At 38.9% G+C, this 25559-nt stretch overlaps 1 protein-coding gene across 4 annotated transcripts in view; it reads left to right on the forward strand.

Moving 5' to 3' along the window:
* The first annotated feature begins 4322 nt into the window (after positions 1-4322).
* The window catches only part of opa1 (OPA1 mitochondrial dynamin like GTPase), a 45806-nt gene continuing 24569 nt past the window's right edge, over positions 4323-25559 (forward strand). The window contains exons 1-22 of one of the 4 annotated variants that reach the window (XM_066709201.1): positions 4323-4497; positions 5740-6058; positions 7662-7758; positions 8423-8530; positions 9862-9915; positions 11877-11950; positions 13106-13213; positions 15143-15196; positions 15524-15628; positions 15939-16025; positions 16374-16487; positions 16658-16738; positions 16984-17058; positions 17418-17489; positions 17728-17827; positions 18113-18243; positions 18597-18669; positions 18798-18870; positions 18987-19102; positions 23052-23116; positions 23707-23787; positions 24881-25042. In XM_066709201.1, the coding sequence (XP_066565298.1) occupies positions 4469-4497; positions 5740-6058; positions 7662-7758; positions 8423-8530; positions 9862-9915; positions 11877-11950; positions 13106-13213; positions 15143-15196; positions 15524-15628; positions 15939-16025; positions 16374-16487; positions 16658-16738; positions 16984-17058; positions 17418-17489; positions 17728-17827; positions 18113-18243; positions 18597-18669; positions 18798-18870; positions 18987-19102; positions 23052-23116; positions 23707-23787; positions 24881-25042 (2178 nt within the window). In that variant the 5' untranslated portion in view covers positions 4323-4468. The remainder of the gene's footprint in view (positions 4498-5739; positions 6059-7661; positions 7759-8422; positions 8531-9861; positions 9916-11876; positions 11951-13105; positions 13214-15142; positions 15197-15523; positions 15629-15938; positions 16026-16373; positions 16488-16657; positions 16739-16983; positions 17059-17417; positions 17490-17727; positions 17828-18112; positions 18244-18596; positions 18670-18797; positions 18871-18986; positions 19103-23051; positions 23117-23706; positions 23788-24880; positions 25043-25559) is intronic. The other 3 variants (XM_066709203.1, XM_066709202.1, XM_066709204.1) reach the window with 3 other exon arrangements.

Genomic DNA, 25559 nt, shown 5'->3' on the forward strand with positions numbered 1-25559 from the left:
ACTACTTGACTCAGCTGCTCATCCAGTCCCTGGTCCTCTCCCGCCTGGACTACTGCAACTCCCTCCTGGCCGGCCTGCCTGCAACTACTACCTGCCGCTCCAGCTCATCCAGAACTCTGCGGCTCGTCTGTTCTCTCTGCCACGATTCGCACACGCTACTCCATTGCTCCGCTCCCTCCACTGGCTCCCGAAACCGGCACACATTCAGTTCAAGACACTGACCCTCACCTACCACTGTCTCGACCACACTGCACTGAGTTACCTGCAGACCCTCGTCTCTCCATACATCCCCTCCAGACCACTGCGGTCTTCCAGTGCCAGAAGACTAACTCTACCTCCTCTCCACTCCCCTTCCTCCAGAACGACCTTCCCACTGCAATCAAAACAGCAGAGTCCTTGACCTCCTTCTGGTGCTTACTCAAAACACATATTTTCAGACAGTACTTTCGTCCTTTACTCTCCTGTAGGATAGCACTTTACGTTTTAACATGCTTCTTGCTTTACTTGTTCTTGTATTATTTTGTTTTCCTCTTTGCTCCCTTTCCCATAATCCTTGACTGTGACCATTTATTTTGTTCCCACTTAGCTTTTACTACCCAGGATGTTAGACCTCATTTATTGGATTCACTTGTGTAATGCATTATGCTTTGAATTGCTTTGTATTATGAAAATCTGAATTTGTAATGTTTGATGCCTTGTACTGAACTGTATTTTTGCACTTTGTACTGCACTTATGTTTTGTAAGTCACCCTGGATAAGGGCATCTGCCAATAATAATAATAATAATAATAATAATAATAATAATAATAATAATAATAATAATAATAATAATAATGCAGGGAACAATGAGACAGGGCAGGAGGTAATAGGTGCTGGGTTGTGCTGAGTGAATGGGAGCTGAGGGAGGAGAGAAAGTGCACTGGGGTTTGAGGAATGTGGAATGACATGGTTAGAACTCTGGTGATAATGACTTCTGGTGGCGATTTGGAGAAGTGCGGGGGGAACCGTGACAAGGCATTGAAAATTGACAGGAGCTCTGGCCTCCACATTTATCCTAATATTTCTTCTCAAGGTCAGCTGCCTCTGGACTTCCCCCCTCAAATAGTGACTAATGCCCCCTGCTCAGCCTCAATCACAGCGTGTGCAGCTGGCTGGAAATCCACTACAAGCAGGTACCGCTCTCTCTCTCTGTCCATCAACTTTGCTTTGTAGTCTAGTGCTTTAAACCTAAGGAACAAGAAGTCACAAGTCTGCCCCATCGTTTCTGGCAATGACATTCAGTCATTTTATGTTTTTATATTTTGAAGGATTGGAACATCACTGAACAAATATTCCAGCAAAGGGCAGGTCCGGGTTTTGTCTGTCCAGTTTTGCTCATCTTGACTCAAGACAGCTGGAATGTGTAAGACTGCTCTACATGCTTAAGGCAGATGTGCACAGCAGAGCATGCTGGCCACTCTGGGCCTCTTTACGTCTGTGTGATGTCCTGACTGTCCTGATTCTCTCCTCTTGATCTGCAGGAGCCAGGATCCCTTACTCTGGAGATCCCAGTGGGGGACAAGCAGCTGGCTGTGTCAGTGTGTGCCAGGACTCTGTTAGTGACCTTGCTGTGCTGTGGCCTTATTGCTGGGGCTGTGTGGAAACATGTACCCAGCCAGCCTGAACACCTCCACAGACATGAGTCAGTTCTGTCCTAAAAGTGACACTATTCAAAAACTTCATATGAGTTGAGTGATACCAGGAAGTCCATCCCAGGTGACCATCAAAGTAATTGCTTTTCATATGAGGGAAAACACAAGGTTGTGTCAAGATGAGGAGACAGCTATTGCACAATCTTGGTCCTGGAAAGCTGTCTTTGGTTTTGCAATCTACCTGAAATCTAACTTTCTAATTTGTCTTGAAGGGTTAAGTAGACCAAGTTTTACAACTTAGGGTTATAGTGAAATAGACAGACCCATAATATCTGCATTGTGGCCCCCAGCTATAGTCTTGCACCTTAGGGGACAAACCAACCTAAGATTAATTTTCCAAATGATGGACCGTCCTCTCACACACACCCAGGACAAAACGTCTCCTCAAAATAAAACCCTATTTTCCTTTCTATCAAAAGATGCTGTTCTGGTGTTTTTTCTCCTGGAGTGTCACACTTGTTTCCTCAATATTATGTTAAAACTGAGTCTCTATCTTTTCAGATGTGTCAATGTGGCAATAATGGAGAAAGCAAACAACATCCTGATCCAGCAATAATATGAACATGGAATCTGCAGCTCCATGTTTGCTACACTAGGTGGCAGTGCTCACAGTGTCAAGGCAGGCAGGGATGCTGTGGAGACTGAGAGGGTCCTTCCGGTGTCATAGGGGCTGCTGTCACTGTCCCACCTGCCTATGGGCTCTCTGTACAGACTGGTTCACCTGTGCCGTTAGCGGGTGTAGGAGTATGTGTTGTGTGTGTGTGTGTGTGTGTGTGTGTGTGTGTGTCTTCTTCCTGCAGGGGCTGCAAGCTGTGTGATTTAGACAGTGGTTGGCAGCTCATGCACTCCCTTTCTCCCTGTCTCTGCAATCGCTGTCCTCTTTCCCCTCTCTTTATCTCTTGCTGCTCTTTCTTTCATATATCTTCTGTCCCTTTATCTCTCCCTCCCTCCCATAACATGTTGCCTCCACTAGTAAGGATTAACTACACAACTGAGCACAGTTCATTTCCTTACTAGAAAAGGGCAATAACAAGCAGTGTAAATTATTATAACCCAACACCTTGTAACGTGCATCTAAAGTGAACAATACTAATGGCAAAACTACTATATTTACTAATGAGGAATTTGAGAATAAAATTGATAGAATTTTGTTTCCATTTACACAAGCACACGATATGGAAAATAACTTTTTCAAACACAAGCCCTTTCTTTAAAAAATATTGTGGTACCACCTATTAAGAGCTCCATCTTAATTTGCAAGTGTAGAAGGAACTCACTAGACATGGATCCTCTGAAGGTGTCATCTATGTATGTACTGAATTTCTGGACTATATTTTGAAATGTTACTAAAATAAATGAACAGTGGTTAACTATAGAATATACACATACAACAAAAATCACAGTCACACAAGTTTTTAGTTGGAAAACACTTTATTTCTTGGTTTTGTTGGGAAAGGTTTAAATCAAAAGCCATTGTCCTTCACTAATCTAGTTGGATTGGTAGCGTGGGCCCAGGGTTGCTTATTTGAAAGGGGCTCCTCAGTTCAGGTGGTAATGGATTCAGTCCACTCTATGGCAGGTGTGGAAAGTGCTAGCTTTTGCAAGATCTGGGGGCAAATGGTTTCTGGCAAGTTATTGACAGACTTCGTTACATTGTATCGACTGAATGTGCACCAGAGCTGCAGTCAGGTCAAGACCCTTGTGAGGAGGACAAGCACGCAGATGAGCTTCCCTGAGACGTTTCTGACCGTTTGTGCAGAAATTCTTCAGTTGTGCAAACCCAGAGTTTCATCAGCTGTCCGGGTGGCTGGTCTCAGACAATCCCGCAAGTGAAGAAGCCGGATGTGGAGGTCCTGGGCTGGTGTGGTAACACGTGGTCTGCAGTTGTGAGGCCGGTTGGACACACTGCCAAATTCTCTAAAATGACAGTGGAGGCGGCTTATGGTAGAGAAATGAACATTAAATTCTCTGGTAACAGCTCTGGTGGACATTCCTGCAGTCAGCATGCCAATCGTACACTCCCTCAAAACTTGAGATGTCTGTGGCAAAGTGTTGTGTGACAAAACTGCACATTTTAGAGTGGCCTTTTATTGTCCCCAACACAAGGCGCACCTGTGTAATGATCATGCTTCTTGATACGCCACACCTGTCAGGTGTTTGTATTATCTTGGCAAAGGAGAAATGCTCACTAACAGGGATGTATAGCCTACTCATTTGTCCAAAAGACTGAAGAGAAATAAACGTTTTGTGCATATGGATCATTCCTGGGATCTTTTATATCAGCTCATGAAACATGGGACCAAGATTGTACATGTTGCATTTATATTTTTGTTCAGCATAGATAAATATTTACATATAGGGTTATTCCCCAGTAAACTTACATTTCCATTATTTGTGTCACCTCACTTAACAGAACGGTTGAGTTTAAAACAACACTGCATTAGTACTGTACAACACTACACTAAAGTATCAGTCTAATAATTAGAGTACAGTTGCCCCCATGATAATCATAATTATTTAAATAGTATTAGCGTCCTGAACTGTCAATTAGCGTCCGCTGTAGTTTCTATTCCTTTCCGGTACCTTGTTTCTTTATCCCTGTGCTTCCGTGCGGGACACATTTGCTGGTCGGAACTACTTCCAGGAAGCGATGCTGTCATTTGGTTTCTTGCAGTGTCCTTGTTAATGTGTACCAAAGATACACAAAATGAACTGATATAACTTTACAGCGGAATTATATTATACAATTGGCATTTTTCGAAACAATTAATCGTAAAATGTTACGGGCAGCAAAAGCAGCAGGCTGGTGAGTTAATATTGCTTTAATAATGAATTTGTTATAGATTGAAACGGGGCGTGAGGTACACCTATAACAAATAGATTAATATTTAAATAGCTGAGGAGTTTTCTGAATGTATTACGATTCATATTATCTCTGTGTTTTGTGTGGTAGTTCCCTTACCTTTTTAGGAGATGACAAGTGCAATTGGGATACATTGCATTATGTGGAAAGAAGCTCTGTGATCGCTAAACAGCCTTTAAATGACAAGGCATTGCTATTTTGTATATTCAATTTGATGTCCACATTTTTATATCGCTGAAATGGCTGTTTTTATTTTCTTTGCGCTCTGATGATAAATCAATAACACGTTGAAGCTGAAACCGAAACCCTGGCTGCAGTGCAATGCAGGGAGCGGCCTATGCTCGATGTTTCCTTGAAATGTTTCCGGCACATTCAAAAATGTTCAATTAAGTTACTTGTTGCAATGATTTGAGATGTTGTCAATCCAATGCGTGGGCTTTGCATCTGCAGCATTTTCGGAAGATATGGATAGTGGTTTTTTCTGTACGTGTAGTGTCTGAGAGCAGTTTAAAGTAGAGCAGCTTTCCTCAACCTTTTCAAAGTGCTTCAAATTGTGTTTGTGTGCAGCACACCAACCCCTTGCGACCGCCCACTCCATTATAAACTTAAATATCACAGTTTGGCATAATGAGTCTAAACATTAGATGAGTGGCCAATGACATTGCAATTCTGCATGAAATGAAGATTCCCAAAGTATCTTTAGTGCTATGGATGAAGGGAGGAATGGTTTAATGGTTACATTTAGTGATTAGCTGGATTTTGAGTTTAGGATTAGATGTTATTTTGTATTGTAATCATAGAAAGTACAATGGAACTATGAAATTCAAAGAATCTCTTCTGGAGAAGAAAATGTGTTATATCAGAATCAAATGCATTAAAAAAAAAATCAAGTTACACTATTTTTCTCTTGCTAGTGCCCCTATCACTAAGTATACGAAAACCATGCTGGCTAGCCCAGTTTAGCAAATCAAGCAAAGTGTTTTACTGTTGTTGTCTTAATCAAGATGGTGATGTATTGCTGTATGTTGTGAACACACAACACTCAAAGTGTTTTACACAGTCTGGTGTGCGCAAAAGTTTAACGTTTAGTATTTAGAAGAATTAAACCACAGCTCTTTTCTGCTTCATGTATTCCTCACAAAATAATCCATGCGTCTGTTTTTGTTTGTTTGTATATGTGTGTAGTTTGGCCTGCAGGAACCTGGTTGCCAGTAAATCGGGGCTGAAGGTACGCATCCCCTTGCAGAAGCTGCACCCGCTGTCCCGCTCCATCCACCACAGGAACTCCCAGGGCACCAACTCTCACAGACCTCCCCCATGCTGTGCAGCTCGACACTTCACCTCTCTGTCCCGCCTGCCAGTGCGGCCAGCCCTGCCCCTGCCCGGTGCACATGGCTACCAACCTCACCGCACCTTCTGGGTGGCTAGGCTGGCAACCAGGCTGCTGCGGCTTCGTTATCTTTTGCTGGGGTCGGCGGTGGGGGGAGGCTATACTGCGAAAAAGGTACAGCACTTAAACCAATGTCATTTGAATATGTTCAGACTTTCTTGCTTCAGTTGACTTAATTGAGCTATCCCCCTTGTAAATATTAGGCTATGCAATGGCGCTCCACTGTATTGTTAATCTGTGCTTAATGTTCTACAAGACCAAGATATATCAAAACTTTGATACTTTTACAGGTAGTAATACCTGTTATATCTGAGAAGATTGCACTGTTACTCTTTTGTTCAGTCGGTGTGTGTATATACAGACGGGTGACAAATTAAAGGAAAAACCTGAATAAATGAGTCGAAGAACATAACGAATGCAGATGCCTCCAGAGAGGTGTACTGCGTGATACAATTAAGCAATTAACATCCTATCATGCTCTGTGGCATGTATAAAAATGCTGAGCAGGCCCAGTTGACCTGGATTGTGAATCAAGATGGCAAGAGGAAAGGATGTAAGTGACTTTGAAAGAGGGGTCATTATTGGGACACGAATGGCAGGAGAAGTGGATGAGTGCATGTTTGGCATACACCAAGAAAATGGGACAGGCCTGACTGCTTGATCCCTACAGTGAGGGGGTCCGCAGGCTCTGTTATTCTGTGGGGGACATTTTCCTGGCATGGTTTGGGTCCACTTGTCCCCTTAGAGGGAAGGGTCACTGCAAATCATTACAAAGTTATTCTGAGTGATCACCTTTATCCTATGTTGAAACATTTCTATCCTGATGGGAGTGGCCTCTTCCAGGATGACAATGACCCCCCATCCACAGGGCACGAGGGCGCACTGAATGGTTTGATCAGTATGAAAATTACGTGAATCATATGCTATGGCCTTCGCAGTCACCAGATCTCAACCCAATTGAACACCTATGGGAGATTTTGTACTGACATGTTAGACAGTGCTCTCCACCACCATCATCAAAATCCCAAATGAGGGAATATCTTTTGGAAGAATGGTGTTCATCCCTCCAGTAGAATATATGCCAAGGTGCATTGAAGCTGTTCTGGCGGCTTGTGGTGCCCCAACACCTTACTGAGACACTCTGTGTTGGGTTTCCTGTAATTTGTCAATTTGTAATTTGTATATTATGTGTGTGTGTGTTTGTATATATTTATTATACTAACAAACCTTAATTGTGATACTACTGTAATTCACAAAAATCTTTAAAAAAACAAAAACAAATGCAAAACATCTTACAAGTTGTGAACAGATGCAACTATGCATGCATGACTCACCATCCCAGATAGTTACTTCCAAGTTCCAGCTAATTATCCATTTCATGAAATCGTCTATAGATTTCTCTTAAGGAACTAATAGTGCGCATCTTGCTTTGTGGGATGGTGTTTTAGTCGCAGATGAGATTTTTCATTGCAGAGGAGGTGTCAGAATATGGGAAGAAAACTACTCTGATCAGCTAGTTTTTCACTTTCACTTATCTCATTCTGCACTGCAAACTTGAGAAAATCTGTGGAATGCTAACAGATACTGAGACTGGTATGGAAAAGTTTGGACATCCATATATGAAAATAATGAAGCAGATATTTGTTATAGACTTCGTTTCTAGAATTGATGTATGCTTTTGGATCCCAAATGGACCGTCTCACTCTTTCTGTTTCAGACTTATGATGAATGGAAGGACATGTTGCCAGATCTCAGTGAATATAAGTGGATTGTGCCCGATTTTATCTGGGAGCTTGATGAACATATTGATTTTGGTAGGTGCCTTTTTCCCCCTTCAGTTAAATTAGGAACACAGTCACAGTGCTCCAGAATGGCTAAATTAGTCAGGGATTCCACTTTGAACACAGAGCTTGAGGCCCTGCAGTCCTAAGATTACAGAATCTGTAGATTGTAATCTGCCTGCTGTTTCTGGGATTCCCGAATTAGTGGTGCACAATTAGTGGTCACTGCCGGGGTTAGGTAGGTTCAAAAGCAGTTTAGAAATTGTCTTGCAATGCCGGAATCAATCCTGTGGCTCTACAAGCTTATGGTGTTATCAGAGTGAGTTTGCGTCAGTTCTCCATCTGCTGCCTTGGCTCTTGTATCCAGCGTGAGCTTGCAGTGTGAAAAAAGTGGATGGTCTGACATTGTACAGCCCTCCTGTGCGTACACGTAGGTCATGGAAATGAGCAGAGTTGTATAATAATAGGTGATTACACATTAGGGAGTAGATAAAGAAAACTTATTTAATTGGTAATATCCCAGGTGAAAGGAGATCCACCTTATAGCCTTGCAATGACAATAACTGCAGATAGTAACTACCCTTTTTATAGAAATGATTATTTATTATGAATGAATGTAAAGTCAATCATTTTCCAGGGTTCATGTATGTATTTTGTCCTTCGTGCCTTCTGTATTCACACATGTTTTTAATTCAAGAAAAAATCGCCAATGCCCTTCCTGATGCAGAGTATCTCGCCAAGCTGCTGCCTGACTTTGAGAAGATTGGAGAGAACTTCAGCTTCTTGAAAGGCCTGATTTCAAAAGGTAGGCACCCCCAGATTAAAGTTCCTAGGTTTTGTTCACATGGTTCCACTTGGTGTTTTGCTTTCAATCTTTTAATTATAGACTGGAAGAAGTGCAAGTGTAGTGCTAGAAATAGAACTTGTGGTTTGTTCATTTTAGCCCTTGTGGAAAACAAACATACACAACTGAAGTTTATATATGGAATCTCTTTGTGTGAAAACTGACCAGAGTTTGTAGTTCTGTTGCTAGGGGTAGCATTTAAATAACAATTCTCCTCAGAAATATCTTTACAAGTCTTTTGTTCCCTTTATGGCTGTCACACGATTCATCGAGTAACTGGAGTAATTCCATTACAAAAAATCCTTGATTGCACTCTATTGCCTCGAGGCTTCGCTCTATTAACCCTTAGAGCGCTGAGCTGACAGCGCCGCTCTACACGCCAGCACTACAGCGCTCTCACACACACCACAGCACTTGGTATAGCGCAGCAAATGACTTAACTTCACATACAGAATTATAATGATCATATGAAACTTATATATCACAAGAAACGCAAGATGTATACGTTTTTCATTCTTTCTGTAATTAGTTTATTTTTGGAATGAATACTGAAATGTGCATTAGCTAAGAAACCTGTTATACAGATACCATTTTTATACTCATAACAACATTGTTTTCAAAATGAACCCGGCTTATAAACATAAATATATATATTTTCATCATAGGTTCTTCACTTTGCACCATAGAACCTCCTGCTTGCATCTTTTTCTATATTATTTTCTTATCTTATTACCTTATTTCAACTCTATAATTTGGCTTTTTCAAGGAAGGACAAAGCCTGGGGAATTGTTTATTTTAGTTCATATAGTTCAAGCTACAAGAGTAATAGTTGAGCCATTTTGAAATCCACGGAAGTTGATTTTCTTTAAAATAAAATGCTGAATATTGGCCAGAATAAAGTGTTGCTTAATTTGAAAATTGATGAAGTGTTGAAGTGAAAGTATCACTGTTTTTCTTTGTTTTTGACAATACAACCTGAAAAAAATCTATTGGCAATAGAGTATTGTCACATTCCTTTTCAAAAGTCATAAGCAGGTGGTGTGCTGATTTTGCTTTGGTGGGGGGGGGGGGAAGTAAACAAAACCCAAGACCTTCTTTGTCCTAGACAAATCTGTGTATGTGGAAACTCAAATGCTTGCTCATTGAACACAAAGTGAGTTGGAAACTATGTAAATGGATGTTAGGAGGGAATTGTCCTGAAATGACCCTTCTGAGAGCATCTGGATTACATTCTAATTTTTGTTTCTATCTTTTGATCTCCCCTCCCCCTCCTTTTTGCTAAATTTTCACAGGTGTGAGTGTGGTTAGTGAAGTCACAGGAGCTTCTGGTCTGCATCTGTTGTTAGGTGTGTAACCCCTGCTCCCAGTCCCTGGCTCAGTCCTCAAGGGCAAGTGCAGTCCGATTGAAACATTGCTCGTTCTGGTCCTTTACTAGTATAGACATTCAAGTGCTGTGATTCCTTTACTACACTTGGCTTTAAGTATAGATTATAGTGATATTGTGTGATGTACATGAATTCCAGTGTGACATTTTGTGGTCAGTAGCCTATAGTGGACTGTAGTTGTTAAAATGTGGGCAATAGGTTCTCTTCATAATTTGACTTGTGGCTCAAGGTTCCATTTATGATTAATAGTTTTCTGTTTGTAGTAGACATTTCCAATTTACTACAATGCAAAACCCTTTGTCTATTTGTTGTCTTTTGGAAATGGAAATCTTTCTTGGAGCAAAGTGGGAATACATTCACCATTGTCTGTCTATGCTGGATTTAAGATAATAAAATAATGAGCAATGGGAGCAAAATAAAACTTTGCCAGAAAGTTCCATGAATAATGTTACGTTGGGCATTCTGAAGTTTTTCATTCATATACAATTGTGTAATTTCTCCAGGAGTTAAATAAACTCCTTATTGTAGTAACTTTTTCATGACTGGAAAACACTTTTTCCTGTAAAGTCACATGACTAATGTTTTGAAGACAGTGAATTAGACAATTCGTTTGACAATTTGATCTTGGTCAGATCATCACAATTTCACAATTTGCAATTTGAATCTGAAAAAGTATGATCGGAATAAGGTAGAGAAACTGATCAAAGTTATGTTTTTATCCACTTGCTTTGTAGTGCACTTAACAACAGATACAAATATTTTCCTTTTTGTTTACTGACACTTTCAATTTAATATTTTTATTTTTGTATTTTATTTGTTTTGGTGCTGTGTTGCATTGTGTTACCAAGGTGACTGGTTGCCTTCCTCCTCAGTGTGTATGCCTCCTTTGCCTCTTTACTTCCTCACACTTTTACGCCTTTGCTTCTGCAATCTTTCTTTCTCATTCAAATCCAATGAGGATAGAATACAAGGCTGCTCAGTTCTGCTGTGCTTTGATACTCTACTGCTCAAAAGCTTGTTTTTTTTTTATTTATCGTGATTGGTATTGCTATTGCTTTAATTGGTATTTCAATAAACACCTTATTAGTGAATTCTAAATTAAAACAAATCAAGCCGTATCTTGATAAAATCTACTTTTATTTGGCTTAATTAACCAGAGTGTTAATAAACTATGCCATCTCTGGTGCAGGTCACAATAATAAGATGAGTTCAAAAACATAAAGTAACAGATTGCCTAGATTTTCTTCAGCTGATGTGGTGCCGTCTTGCATTTAAAATAAGGATAGAAATGTCCAGACACCACATCCAGCAAGAGCTTGTGGATGCCAGACATAAACTCAGATATATTATTACTGTGTAACTGACAAATGAACTAGGCAAAAACTAAAAATATTGATGAATTTCCAAGGTGTTGAGTATGACTGGGGTGCATTATAATTAGTTTGTATATTCAATGCAGATTGAGCATGCAAATAATTCAGTGATTTTTAATCTGGTACAAACCAATGGACATAGTTTATTGAAGGCTTTAATATACTGTACAATTTAATTATTGTACAGAATATCAAAATGTATACTAACTGTAAATATAAAAAGCATGTATTAAATACACGATTTAATACTTTGTTTAATATTGTTTGACTTGGGGTTATAGACCAAATCAAAACTTTGACCTATCTGTGAATGGCGAAGTACAAACCTGTATCCCATCATGTTTTAATTTATTGCCAGAAGCAACTTTCTACTACTTATAAATCAAAACACGATCAGGTACAAGTTTGTATTCTATGTTTTGCAGGTAGGTCAGAGTTTTGATTTGCTGGGGTACTTGGTGTTCTAGCTCTATATGGATGTATCTTTTCAATTAAATGCACAGTTGTGCTGATAACTCCATTTATTACATATATGTTTTGTATACACAGAATCAACAGGGGAATCTGCTTTCAAAGCCACAGAAAACCATGGATTTGAAGGCACTGATAAACAGCATAAAAAGGCAAGTTTTTGAAAAATGCACAGTTTATTTGCATAGGAAGGTGGTTGCCTAACCTTTTGCTGTCTCTACCCAAAGTGAACTTTCTGCACATCACTGAGGAATATATGTCTATTGATTTCCTTTGAAATGTCATCTGAGGCAAGCTAAGTGCAAAAAGAAATGCATTTTTCAGAATTAACTAAACCATATTCTTACAATTTCTTCATATTTTTTTCCATAGAGACCTTGCTGTTACCTTTACCTTTCAATTGTGAATATTTTCTGAATAGACCACAGTAGTTTGTCTTCATATTTATGTGTTTCATGTCCATGCATTGCTCTCACCTCCAAGGGCTCTTTGGCTTTTCCTTCCAGTGAAACAACGTAAAAAAAAAAAAAAAAAAAAAAAATATGATATGAGACGTCTAGAATGAAATGTGCCCGATAGCTCATTTCTCTCCTGAGATATTTTCAAAAATCAATCTGTGTATTTAAACCATACTGAAAACCTGCTATTCTAAATATATTTAAATATGAAGGTAGATGATGTATGTTTCCAACAATTGATTACCTTAAAATATATTGTGGGCACTAAATTCTATGCACTATTTTACTGTAGAAAGCTTTGATAACCTGTTTGTCACATCATGTTTTCTTTTAAATGAATGCTGTGCACATGAAAAAATAAACAACTTCACTTTTTTGTTGGGGGGGCATTGATTTGGTGTGTGGGTGCTTTGACCAATTGTAGAACCAACCAAATATATACTGTGTTTTATCATCGTTAATGAGTTATACAATCATTTATCAGACTTATCAGAATCATTTATTTTGGTTAAGTGAGGCTCTACAAACGTGTCCTAATTTATTCCCCTTTTGGTATGTAAATGTTTAATGTTTCCATATGTCTTTAGGTTTTCCAAGGTCAGTGCGAGGTGTCTGTGATAAGCAATAACTGGAATGATAACAATGTAAAACCACAAGGACAAATAGTGTACATTTAAAAGAGCTGCCCTTTCTATGGAACCCACTTTCCCTTCTGTTTCACCGTTTTTTGTTTTGTTCTGGCCTTGTCCTGCTTCCCACTCGTAGTTTTTTTTTTTTAGTTTTGTTTTATTTTACTGTTTTCTTCCTCACCTCCTTCCCTCCCCTCTCTCCTTTGTAACCACACAACAGGGTCTGCTTGGGGAGCTCATTCTCATACAGCAGCAAATCCAGGAGCACGAGGAGGCGGCGCGCAGGGCCACAGGCTATAACGCAAGCTCCTCGCAGCAGAAGCGCAAGGTGAAGGCTTATGAAAGTCCCAAACAAAGAGAAAAAAAAACAGCTCCCAAAACCCACAGCTAAGTTCACACTAACAGAAATTTCGGGGCCATTCGTGGTGCTCTCTGAGATTAAACCACGCAGTTCTTTAGCCCAGGGGAAAAGACTCAGGGCTGTCGATGCCACATAAAAAACACAGCCACGGTTTCCTGCTCATGAATGTGCTCCACTTTCTCACGGTGTGGGACGTCTCCGTGAAGCAGGTGGAGTGCAATGCAGGCACATTTTAAAAGGTGGTCATAGAAATTATAAAGTAGGTCTATAACGTTAAGCTTCACAGGCATGTTGTTGTTTTGCCTTGCGAGTTTAATAATTGTAAGTGCTGCCATAGTCTTTTCAGATTGTCCTTGCTACAATATCTTAATCATGATTGATAACAAAAGTATCATTACAAATGCTTATTGCATGAATTCTGCTCCTGGTCACTGAGCTTCCTACAATAATCTATCTATGATTAATGATCAATTTGTGAGTTATATTTTCCTTAAGTATTGGCTGTGTAATGTAATTACACTGTGTCTTAACTAGTGGCATTGGTAATTTGTCTTTTCTATCAATGGATCTCATGACTCAAATGCTTATTGTTTCCAAATAATAAAATGTTGCTGTATTAATTATGATATTAAAAATATTGTGATTTGGTGTTCTAAAAATATATTTGCGTTATATACATTTTTTAAGTTACATTATAGCCTCACAGATTTTTTAAATTTGTTTGAGTTGAATTCATGAGGTAAAGTGCATTTTAAGAGCATTTTCTTTGTAAAATAACTGATTAAAATGTTCCCTGAAATGATCATGGACAACTGTGACAAACGTTAATCAATAGTAACTTAGTTATTTAAAATATTTTTTAAGCTATAATCACCAGTGCAACATGCTTTACTTTACTTCTTTAAGCTCCCCCTCCCAAAATGCTGTTAGTGTGAATGACCCTTTAGAAGAGACCATAATCTTGGTGATGGTTTGCTTGATTCATACTTCTAAAATTGCAAAGCATGTGGTAGATTTACATGCTTGGAAATCAATTTACATAATTCCTTTAATTTATTTTCTAAATCCAAATGCTTTCATATTAATCTACTGATGTATGGATTTTTTTGTTTGCACCGAGTGGAATTCCTTCTGTCTGCATGCAGTTAAAACATCAGTGGTTTGCTCTGATATGTGAATAATAATAAGTTCAGAACTGTATGACAGAGGATGAATATAAGGAGTATGCCTTATCATACTTATCATGGGGAAAAAAGGACGCATTATTTTAAGTACGGGGAATATAGTAGCATTATATCCTATTCCATGATAAATTTGAAACTGATGAGCTTTCAGCAATTTTGACCAATTTATTTTAAATCCTTCAAATTCAGTTTGTTGCTCACACAAAGGGATTGCATACAAGCACCTGTTTGGGCCTCCATATATTACATTTCCTGCTGCACAATCCTTCTCATTCACATTTCTTTGTTTGTTTCCATTGTTACTCCTCTGCTTCACCAGAGATTGCAATGGAGTGTGTGTGTGAAGTCTCTTTACAACAATGTGGGTGTTCAGTCCAAATAAATAGTTTAGATTTTTGTAACCAGTAATCCCCCTCCTTCTTTCACAGGTTACCTTTGACCAATGCTCAAATGTATCTCTTATGCAAATAGAAGGTATTATAATTACCATGAGCTGCAGTTTTTTTCCTTACTTTTCTTCAGTGGTATTTATGGGGTTAAAATTTGCCTGTTGCATGAAACTAAAATTGGTTTTCCTCTCCTTCCTATGTGTTTCACAGGGTAAGGGGTAAGTACCAGAAAATTGACCACACAGTCAAGGGGGATTTCTTGGAGCCCAGAATTGATCAAAGACCCCTTTGACTTTAATGTTTTTCCCTTTGTGTTTTTGTAGGTATCTGATAAAGAAAAAGCTGAACAACTTCAAGAGGAACTTCTTCGGACTCAGGTATTGGTTAAAAAACAACACATGCATTTAAGCCTTTGGAGCATATGATAGACAGGGAAACAAAAAAAAACGAATCTGCATAAGGGTTGCTGGAGAAGAGCAGATTTTTGTTGGTGACATTTACAAATTTTTAATGTAAATGTAACTTCTCTATTGTAAATGTCATTTTTTGTTTATTTGAACTTATTCTGATCTTTGAAAAAGTCTTATAGTCTCTTCTACTGGGTTCTGAATAAGAACATAGAAAGTATGAGCTTGTGCTAACGTGCTTCGTGTACCTTCTTCGCAATACTCCTGTTGAAACATCCTTCACAATGTGATTTTCAGATGAAGTACCAGAGAATACTTGAGCGCCTTGAGAAGGAGAACAAGGAACTAAGGAAAGTGGTGCTACAGAAAGATGACAAAGGCATCCACCAGAGAAAGGTCAAGGTAAGGGTGTTCAGGAAGAGATTAATATTACCAGTAGTAAGTGTCAGCTTTCCACCATTTAAACACGTTTCTTTCCAGGGGTAAAAATGCTTGTGTATCACTCACAGATTCATGCATTAAGTCAGTCACTTTTTTGCAACAATGGAAAAATACCTTTAACAAAGCAAGACTATTTTAAATAATATCAATCAGTCCAAGACATCTTTCGGTAATACTTCTTAATTGTCTTAATTCAGATGACATTAGCAGACCGTAATACTTCAGTTATCATTGTTAAATCCACACATGTTTTTTTCCCACCTCCATATAGAAGTCCTTAATTGACATGTACTCCGAGGTTTTGGACATCCTGTCGGACTATGATTCCAACTATAACACCCAGGATCACCTGCCAAGGGTAAGTCTTGCCATCGTGACATGAGTGAGCGTGCTTCTTCACAGATCGTGGGGGAGCTGCGAGAACAGTGTTGAAGATCAAGTGACGCAATGTACTTGACTCTGCTGGCTAGGTTTGAAAGATGTAGGCTTTTGGTTTAGCTTCAAGTCTTGCTTCTTAAATTAAAAATAGTAAAATGTAAATGTGGGGTTGGCACTGCCATTGGAGAGTTTTTAAAGTAAAATAAGCAAAATCTCTCTCTCTCTCTCTCTCTATATATATATATATATATATATATATATATATATATATATAAAAAACAAAAAAACAAAACATCTTCATTCTGTATTTTTGCTGTCCACATTGTAGGTTGTGGTGGTTGGAGACCAGAGTGCTGGCAAGACCAGTGTCCTGGAGATGATTGCCCAAGCCAGGATATTCCCCCGGGGGTCTGGGGAAATGATGACTCGAGCACCTGTCAAGGTCAACATGTACCGCTGTTATGTTTTAGTCATGTCTGTTCCAAGGAATTGGAAGGCCACCTTGCTCTGTTATGCTGTTTTTTTTCCTTTGTTTTCTAGAACTGTTTGTTTCTGAAAACATGCAAGGCCAACAAAATACTTATTCCAATACTGAAATATTGTTTATTCTAGGTGACTCTGAGTGAGGGTCCTCACCACGTGGCTATGTTTAAAGACAGCACCCGTGAGTTCGATCTCAGCAAAGAAGAAGATGTAAGTTCATGAATTAATCTGTTTGTGATGAACTAGTTGATCTCACTTTTTCGGATGCAATTTAATGCCAACAAAAGGAGTGCATATTTAAGAGATCTGAGAATTGCTCTGTTAAATCTTGCTTGTGGTTAATGTGAATCCCTGACTCTGAGTAAGTTGCTATAGAAAACCCTAACTCTTTTCAGGCTTTTAATCATTCCCTTCAATTCAAAATGTGAAAAGGCATTTTGCTTTACAATCCACAGCTTGCTGCCTTAAGACATGAAATTGAAATCAGGATGCGGAAGAGTGTCAAGGAAGGACAGACAGTCAGCCCAGAGGTAAGACTGATACTGTCAGCATGGGAATCTGCAGAGGTCTCCACATTTTCTTTCCATGAGCAAATCAATTACTGTGACATCTTGCTTTATGATATGCTGTTATCCTATAGGTACATCAGACATACAAACGAACCCGTGTATTCCATTGAAAGATGCACATGATTATCACAGTATGTCACATTCGGTATATTCAGTCACTCTGGCGTCATATCCCTGGAAACAGGTTGTGGCACCTGATTGTCCTTCCTGTAGTAACACATGAATCTGTGTTGGTGCAGTCATGGGAGATTTTTTATTTTTCATCAGTAGTCCTATCAAATTAACAGGGAAGCTGATTTTTTCTCTTGTGTGTGTTGTAGACCATCTCTCTGAGCGTGAAGGGCCCTGGAATACAAAGAATGGTGCTGGTGGACCTGCCCGGGGTTATCAGTGTAAGTACAGACACACCCACGCACTCGGCCTGGCCACAATCTACCTCATTATTCCCTACCTAAGTCCCTCTTTATTCCTGGTTTGGTTGTGATGGGTTTAAGCGTTAGTTTGAATGAACATGAAAGGACATTATTGGCAGGTATTAAAACACCTGACTTTAGACCTGTGACTAATAAAATGTACTGAAGTGCTGGAAAAAGTAATTGAAAGTAAAAGCGTGATTTTTCTGCATTTTAGACGGTGACCTCTGGTATGGCGGCAGACACTAAAGAGACCATTTTCAGCATAAGCAAGGCCTACATGCAGAACCCCAATGCCATCATTCTCTGCATTCAAGGTAATAAACGGCTTCTTTCAGTTCAATTTGCAGGGCAATGTATAAATAAGAGGATCAGAACCTTCTAGAGAAAAATACATGATGACCTAAGACAGAAGAGATGTTATTTTCCAGGAACGAGGTCTGTTAGGGTATTTATGAGCAGGACAAGGTGGCAGTGATGCTTTAACAGATGGCTTCAGTATAAGAGCTTATTTTTAGTTTAAACTAAATATATGTCATACAATATTAGGTACTTTTTCTTCATGTTCTTGGAGGTATTACAGTTGTTTTGATTATTACCAGATGGCTCTGTGGATGCTGAGCGTAGTATTGTGACTGACCTGGTCAGTCAGATGGACCCCCAGGGCAAAAGGACCATCTTTGTGTTGACCAAAGTGGACCTAGCTGAGAAGAACCTGGCCAGCCCCAGCAGGGTGAGACACTGAGGTTGACTAAGCTTGAGACTGGTGGTTCTTTCTGTGTTTTGATGAAAAAAATGAGATGGTTTCTAACTGTTTGGGAATGGCAGACACTACAGATTGAATTTGGAAGGGTTTCACAGTTTCAAAACTCTCTGCCACCCACAGGGGGAGCTGTTTCATTAGATTTAACTGACTTTCTGCTTCCAGTCACATACAAACTATAAGCATGGTTGGCCACTATTAATCCCAAATCTCATAAACTGTGCCAAGAATACTTATTAAAGCAACCTACGAAAACTTAATGAAATCAATTATAAGTTTAAATTGACTTGATTAAAATATACATTGTAACTCTTTATTTGCAGATTCAACAAATTGTTGAAGGAAGACTATTTCCTATGAAGGCTTTGGGGTATTTTGCTGTTGTAACTGGGAAAGGTAATTTTATAATCTACCCCTTTAACACAATAAATGATCACTAGACCAGTTTATTTCCTCAGTTTTTACCATTCTGGTGTTTTTTCTGACCACTGAAGTGACAGTGTGATGAATTATCTTTTGATCAGGTAGTAGCAGTGAAAGTATTGACTCTATTAAAGACTATGAAGAGGACTTTTTCCAGAATTCCACATTACTGAAGTAGGTTTTCTCTTATTCAAATTATTTTGTATTGAATGCTTTAATGTTACTATGATTTACCAATCTGCTTGCCTATCGACTCTTCAGCCAGATGCTAATTCTCTTCCCTCGTACAGGACTGGGATGCTGAAGGCCCATCAGGTGACGACTAAAAACCTGAGTCTGGCTGTGTCCGACTGTTTCTGGAAGATGGTCCGTGAGTCAGTGGAGCAGCAGGCCGATGCATTTAAAGGTATATGAAAGTGTTTACAAGAGGAAGTAGGTTCACCAGCATAATGGGGGTTTGTGCAGAGTTACGTCTAATCTAATGTGTGGTCATGCCATCATCGCACATAAAGGTTTATAGCATGCATACAGAACACAGCTGTAAACGTGTAATAACTTGTTATACTCTACATTGGCACAAAATGAAATTAGCATTTCCATGTCAGTTTTCTCCTGTCTTTTTCAGCCTGCAGTCTTGATAAGCAGACACTACTAGGTTGATTTTTTTTATATATATGTGCTCAAATTTGTTGGTACCCTTACAGCTCATAGAAATAATGCTTCATTCCTCCTACAAAGTGATGAAATTAAAAGCTATTGCATCATGTATACTTGCATGCCTTTGGTATGTCACAGAATAAAGCAAAGAAGCTATGAAAAGAGATGAATTATTGCTCATTCTACAAATATATTATAAAATGGCCTGGACACATTTGTTGGTACCCCTTAGAAAAGATAATAAATAATTAGATTATAGTGATATTCCAAACTAATTTGTTTTTTTTAATTAGTATGACACGTCTCTTATCTTGTAATCAGTCATTCAGCCTATTTAAATGGAGGAAAGTAGTCACTGTGCCGTTTAGTATCATTGTGTGCACCACACTGAACATGGACCAGAGAAAGCAAAGGAGAGAGTTGACTGAGGAGATCAAAAAGAAAATAATCGACAAGCATGGTAAAGATAAAGACTACAAGACCATCTCCTAGCAGCCTGATGTTCCTGTGACAACAGTTGCAAATATTATTAAGAAGTTCAAAGTCCATGGAACTGTAGCCAACCTCCCTGGGCGGCCGCAAGAGGAAAATCGACCACAGATTGAACAGAAGGATAGTGCGAACGGCAGAGAAAGAACCAAGGATCACTGCCAAAGAGATACAAGCTGAACTCCAAGGTGAAGGTACATCAGTTTCTGATCGCATCATCCATCGCTTTTTGTGCATCGAATCTGTGCAGGGCACAATGAAATCTTGGCACAATGAAATCTCAACACTATCAAGGCATTCTGTAGTGAAATGTACTGCCCAGTGTCAGTCTCAGTCGCAGGTCATGGGTCCTCCAACAGGATAATGACCCAAAACATACAGCTAAAAGCACCCAACAATGGATAATAACAAAACATTGGACTGTTCTAAAGTGGCCTTCTATGAGTCCTGATCTGAATCCTATCGAACATCTATGGAAAGGCACCCATCAAACCTGAGACAGCGGGAGCAGTTTGCTCAGGAAGAGTGGACCAAACTACCTGTTAACAGGTGCACAAGTCTCATTGAGAGCTACAGAAAACATTTGATTGCAGTGATTGCCTCTAAAGGTTGTACAACAAAATATTAGGTTGAGGGTCCCATCATTTTTGTCCATGCCATTTTCATTTGTTTTATTTTTTACAATATTATGCTGAAAAACAAAATCAAAAGCAAAGTCTGATTTCTATTAAATATGGAATAAACAATTGTGGATGCCAATTACCTTTGTCAGTTTCAAGTTATTTCAGAGGACATTGTGCATTCTTTGTTTTTTGTGGAGGGGTACCAACAAATTTGAGCACGTCTGTATATACATATAATGTGTGTGTGTGTATGTATGTGTGTGTATATGTATATATATATATATATATATATATATATATATATATATATATATATATATATATATATATATATATATATATACATATATGAGAGAGAGAGAAAAAGTTGATATAATCAGCTTCCAATTTAAATGAAAAGTGGAGGTTAGACTGCTGCTGTGCTTAGTTCCCTGTTTCTCTTGAGCAATTAAAGAGCCACTAAGCTACCGACAGCAGACGGGAGGTAGATTTATGATTTGTAGCCGCCGTCTCCATTTTCCTTTGTGTCCCTTATTGATTTTTCATACATCAAACGATGAATGCAGACCTGCAGGGGACGTGAATAACGAAGCCATTAATATAATATCCATTGTGGATGAAAAATGAGAGAACAGCAGCGCAAGTTGGGTAATGGATCCCACTGTGTGGAGCCGTGTGGGAGAACTCAACAGTTTATACTTATTAACGGAGTAGAGGGAGAGCACAGTCTGAGGGAGCCATTCACCAAGTATTGATTAAGATCTTGGCTTACTGCCATAGCCCTGTTGTTGTACTGCCCCCCCTGCCCCATTCTGTGGCTTCTCACCTCACTTCCTCCCATATAAAGCTGTTTACAACCTTAGTGCCACAGTAATTCTCTTGAGAATGAGCCCCCAACAGGGACATATCTAAAGTCACAAGATTGGGTCACACTGGCACATCACCGTTGTGCCCCAGACTGTATGAAAAAAAACAAAAGTCACATGTCTTTCACGGGGTTTGGAATTACTCGCCCTAAGTTTAATATTTCCATTAGGAGTGAGGTGGATATTGTTCTGTAATCGGGGAGGTTGATCTGTATGATGTGTGGAATCAGACCAGCAATATTTCTGATGACAAGTGTATATTTTTTTAGTTTTTAGTTTTTTTTGTTTCACCTTTTCTTTGGTTTTCGGACCAGCCCAATCGTGTGAATAGGAAAGATCATCTGTTCTTATCCGTTTTACCATAGGTTTTGGCTGTTGAGAGGTTTTGAATGGAGCAGATCTATATGAAACCAAAGTGCATTGGCTTTGAGATGTTAGATGCCAATTAGTAAGACATGACACACAATAATCTTACAGCTGAAGAAACCAACTTGTTATGCCTTTGTTTTAGAGCACATTGATTCATCTGTGCCTCCACTTCTCCACAGAAAACCATCTGAGGAGTCTGAGCTTTCGCAATCTCACTTGCAGATTAACTTCAAGTCTCCTAATGTGCGAAAATACACTGAACCAAAATAGAAATGCAACATGCAACAATTTCAAAGATTTTACTGCGTTACAGTTCATATCAGGAAATCAATCAATTGTAATAAATTAATTGGGACCTAATCTATGGATTTCACATGACTGGGAATACCAACATGCATCTGTTGGTCACAGATACCTCAATAAAAGGTAGGGGACATGGATCAGTCAGTTCTTCCAGTCAGTATGTGGTGTGACCACCATTTGCTTCATACAGAGCGACACATCTTCGTATAGAGTTGGTCAGGCTGTTGATTGTGGACTATGGACTGTCCCACTACCCTCCAATGGCTGTGCAAAGTTGTACCCGGATATTGGCGGGTACTGGAACACGAGTGTCACAGGTGTGGTTACACATGGTTTGCGGTTATGAGGCTGGTTGGACGTACTGCCAAATTCTCTAAAACGACATTGGAAGCGGCTTATGGTAGAGAAATTAACATTCAATTCTCTGGCAATGGCTCTGGTGGAAATTCCTGCAGTCAGCATGCCAATTGCACACTCCCTCAAAACCTGAGACATCTGTGGCATTTTAGAGTGGCCTTGTATTGTCCCCAGCACAAGGTGCACCTGTGTAATGATCCTGCTGTTTAATCAGCTTCTTGATATGCCACACCTGTCAGGTGGATGGATTATCTTTGCAGAGAAGAAATGCTCAAAAAAAGGGATATAAAGAAATTTGTGCACAACATTTGATAGAAATTAGCTTTTTGTGCGTACATGGAAAATGTATTGGATATTTTATTTCAGTTTATGAAACATGGGACCAGGACATTACATGTTGTGTTTATATTTTTGTATATATTCTCCGAAGTAGTAAGTATTTAAACCATTTAAAAAATGTTTATTGATATGGAAAGTGTTGGGAGTGAATTGTGAATTGCCAACTAGTACAAAGCTTTTGGAGGATTTTTCTTCTTCCCTTTTGGTGTTGAATGAATCAGACACGGAGTCTGCTTGTATTGTCCCAGAGCAACTGATGTCATTGAGCCTTAACTATTTATGATCATGCCAGGAGTCAAAGTATTGATCCATCTGCTCATAATATATATATATATTTATTTGTTCTTTTTAGCATCACGCTTCAACCTGGAGACAGAGTGGAAGAACAATTACCCTCGGCTACGAGAACTTGACAGGGTAAAACCTTTGAATGCATCACAAATTCAATTTTCCCAACTAATAAGAAACAGCGGATTTAAGTATTTGCTGTGAATTGTTATAACTGGTTACACTGAGCGGTGTAAACGTCTGCTTTTCATTTGGCACCACTACTTCGAGGTTTCTGCCCCTGCATGCTGTTTTATACATGCTGGTAGGCACCCCTCCTACCAGCACAACCTGGGTGAAGTGAGGGGATGTGTGCTTTATTTCTGCAGGTCAGTGCAGGAACCTAGCAACCAGGTAGTTTTCCTTACTGCTGTTTCTTCCAAAATTGTTTAAAATTAGAGAAACAAACAGACAAAATATATAGCATTACTTGTAAGACATCTAAAGTTTCCAGAGTCTCGCACCTTTCTTTAACGTTCCACTCAATCATGTGGGAGGTTAATGCCTGACACATTCCTACAGACTACTCTTCTAAAATGCTTTACTTTTTTAATCCTTTATAAAAATATATTATACTTTTAGCAGGTTGAAAAGGTTCCCCCAAGCCCTTAGCTGTGTGAGTCACAAGTTTTAATTGTGAACCTGTTAATGTTGGTCTTTTTTACTTCTTTTTGTGCTAGAATGAACTCTTTGAAAAAGCCAAGAATGAAATCTTGGATGAAGTGATCAGCCTGAGTCAAGTTACACCAAAACATTGGCAAGTGATTTCCTTTTTTAGGAGTGTGTGTAAGATTAAGGTAAAATGTCTGGCATGAATCTTCTTGAAAAGAAAAGACGTAAAACATTTTCACAAACGGATATCTGAAAATTTACCAGGATTGTTAGTTAATCCTACTTGTGTTCATCTGTGTCCTCTCTTGTTACATGTACATTTATTTCTGTTTGCATGTACAAAGTAGACAAGTTACTTCAAATAGCAAGTCCTGGAGAGTATATTAAATATTATGATAACATAATAAATATAACGCATATAACATAATAAAACTTTATTGGACACTATTAATTTAATAATTTCTAATGTCCTTGATCTAATCGAATTGGTCATTCATTACTGCAAACACTAAATGATACAGTCCATCAGATGTGATAGCTACTTCTGAAAATGTGCAGTCAACATCAGCAAAGAATATAAAAACCACACAAACCTTTATCAATACTTGATTTACACTTAGACTATGGGGTAAGCCGTAGTATTAAGAAATCAATTAAAGGTTTATATTTAAAAGTAGCCAATAATTATATGTATATATTAATTAACCAGATAAATAAGCCTTGTGGTTTTGAGTGCCTGAACAAGATTTATCAATGCAGTTGGATCAATGAGATGATGAATTGCTTCTGGTGGGCTATTGTGTGCCATCTGTGAATGCTGTTTTTAGTTGGCTGTATTGGAGTTGTTCATATTGATATGAGGGACCAGAACAAGGCAGTTTGAAATGTTGAAATATGAGCATTAGCCTGTGATAAATGAGTCTCAGTTTCAGAATTCCAAGGAAACATGTTTTTTATTCTGGTCTTTTTGTTTAGTTTCATCTTTCTAGAAGCAACTTTGCTTCGCGTCTTTGTTGTGTAATTTTATGATTTTCTTGGTTGTCCAGGTTGAAAGCTCTAACTGCCATTTTATCATTCTTAATTATAAAAAATAACAATCAAAATTGTATCCGTTAAGAAGGACCAATCTTAAACTCAATGGCGTCTGGTGAAATGAGCTTCTAGTTCTTAAGTAAACCACCCTCTTGCACTTGATTTCCATATTAAACATTTATGTGAGTTATGTTCTATATTTCTAGGGAGGCTATTCTTCAGAAGAAGCTGTGGGAGAGAGTGTCCACTCATGTGATTGAGAACATCTACCTACCTGCTGCCCAGACCATGAACTCTGGAACCTTTAACACCACTGTTGACATCAAACTCAAGCAATGGACAGACAAGCAGCTACCGCATAAGGCACTGGAGGTAAAGCCGCCTAGTGGGGTAGAGAGATCTTACAGAGTTTCTTAAACTGACTGGTGTTGGGTGATATGTCAAGATTATAGGTTCCGATGACTTTGATATTTCATCTGAACATTCAGTCAATGAGCTTTCCTCCTCCAGGTGGCTATTGGCAGCTTAACCTTTGTGGCACTTGTTTCTGTGGCCAAGGGTCGTTCAAGGCTAATTGCTGAAGAAGAACTAAATGTAATACTTCCCTGGTATGTTAATGGTTCTTAGGGGGAAAAGGGCCAATTTAAAATACATGTTTTGGTAAACACTGTGTTTTCCAAAATAGCCCATTGGCTGTCTGACCTCACATTCTTCAGTGCATGGAAGTGATAGCAGTCCTTTAAAAAAAGGAAAATAAAAAATGAATGCTTGTCTTTCTCAATGGTTCAGTTGACACTGCCCCACTGTTTACAGCTTAAAGCAATATGTAAAGCATAGTATTGGAGATGCTGAAGTAACATAATTAATTGAATTGAGTTAAAATGTTGTA

The sequence above is a fragment of the Amia ocellicauda genome, chromosome 7 (genome assembly GCF_036373705.1).
Source record: "Amia ocellicauda isolate fAmiCal2 chromosome 7, fAmiCal2.hap1, whole genome shotgun sequence".
NCBI lineage: Eukaryota > Metazoa > Chordata > Actinopteri > Amiiformes > Amiidae > Amia > Amia ocellicauda.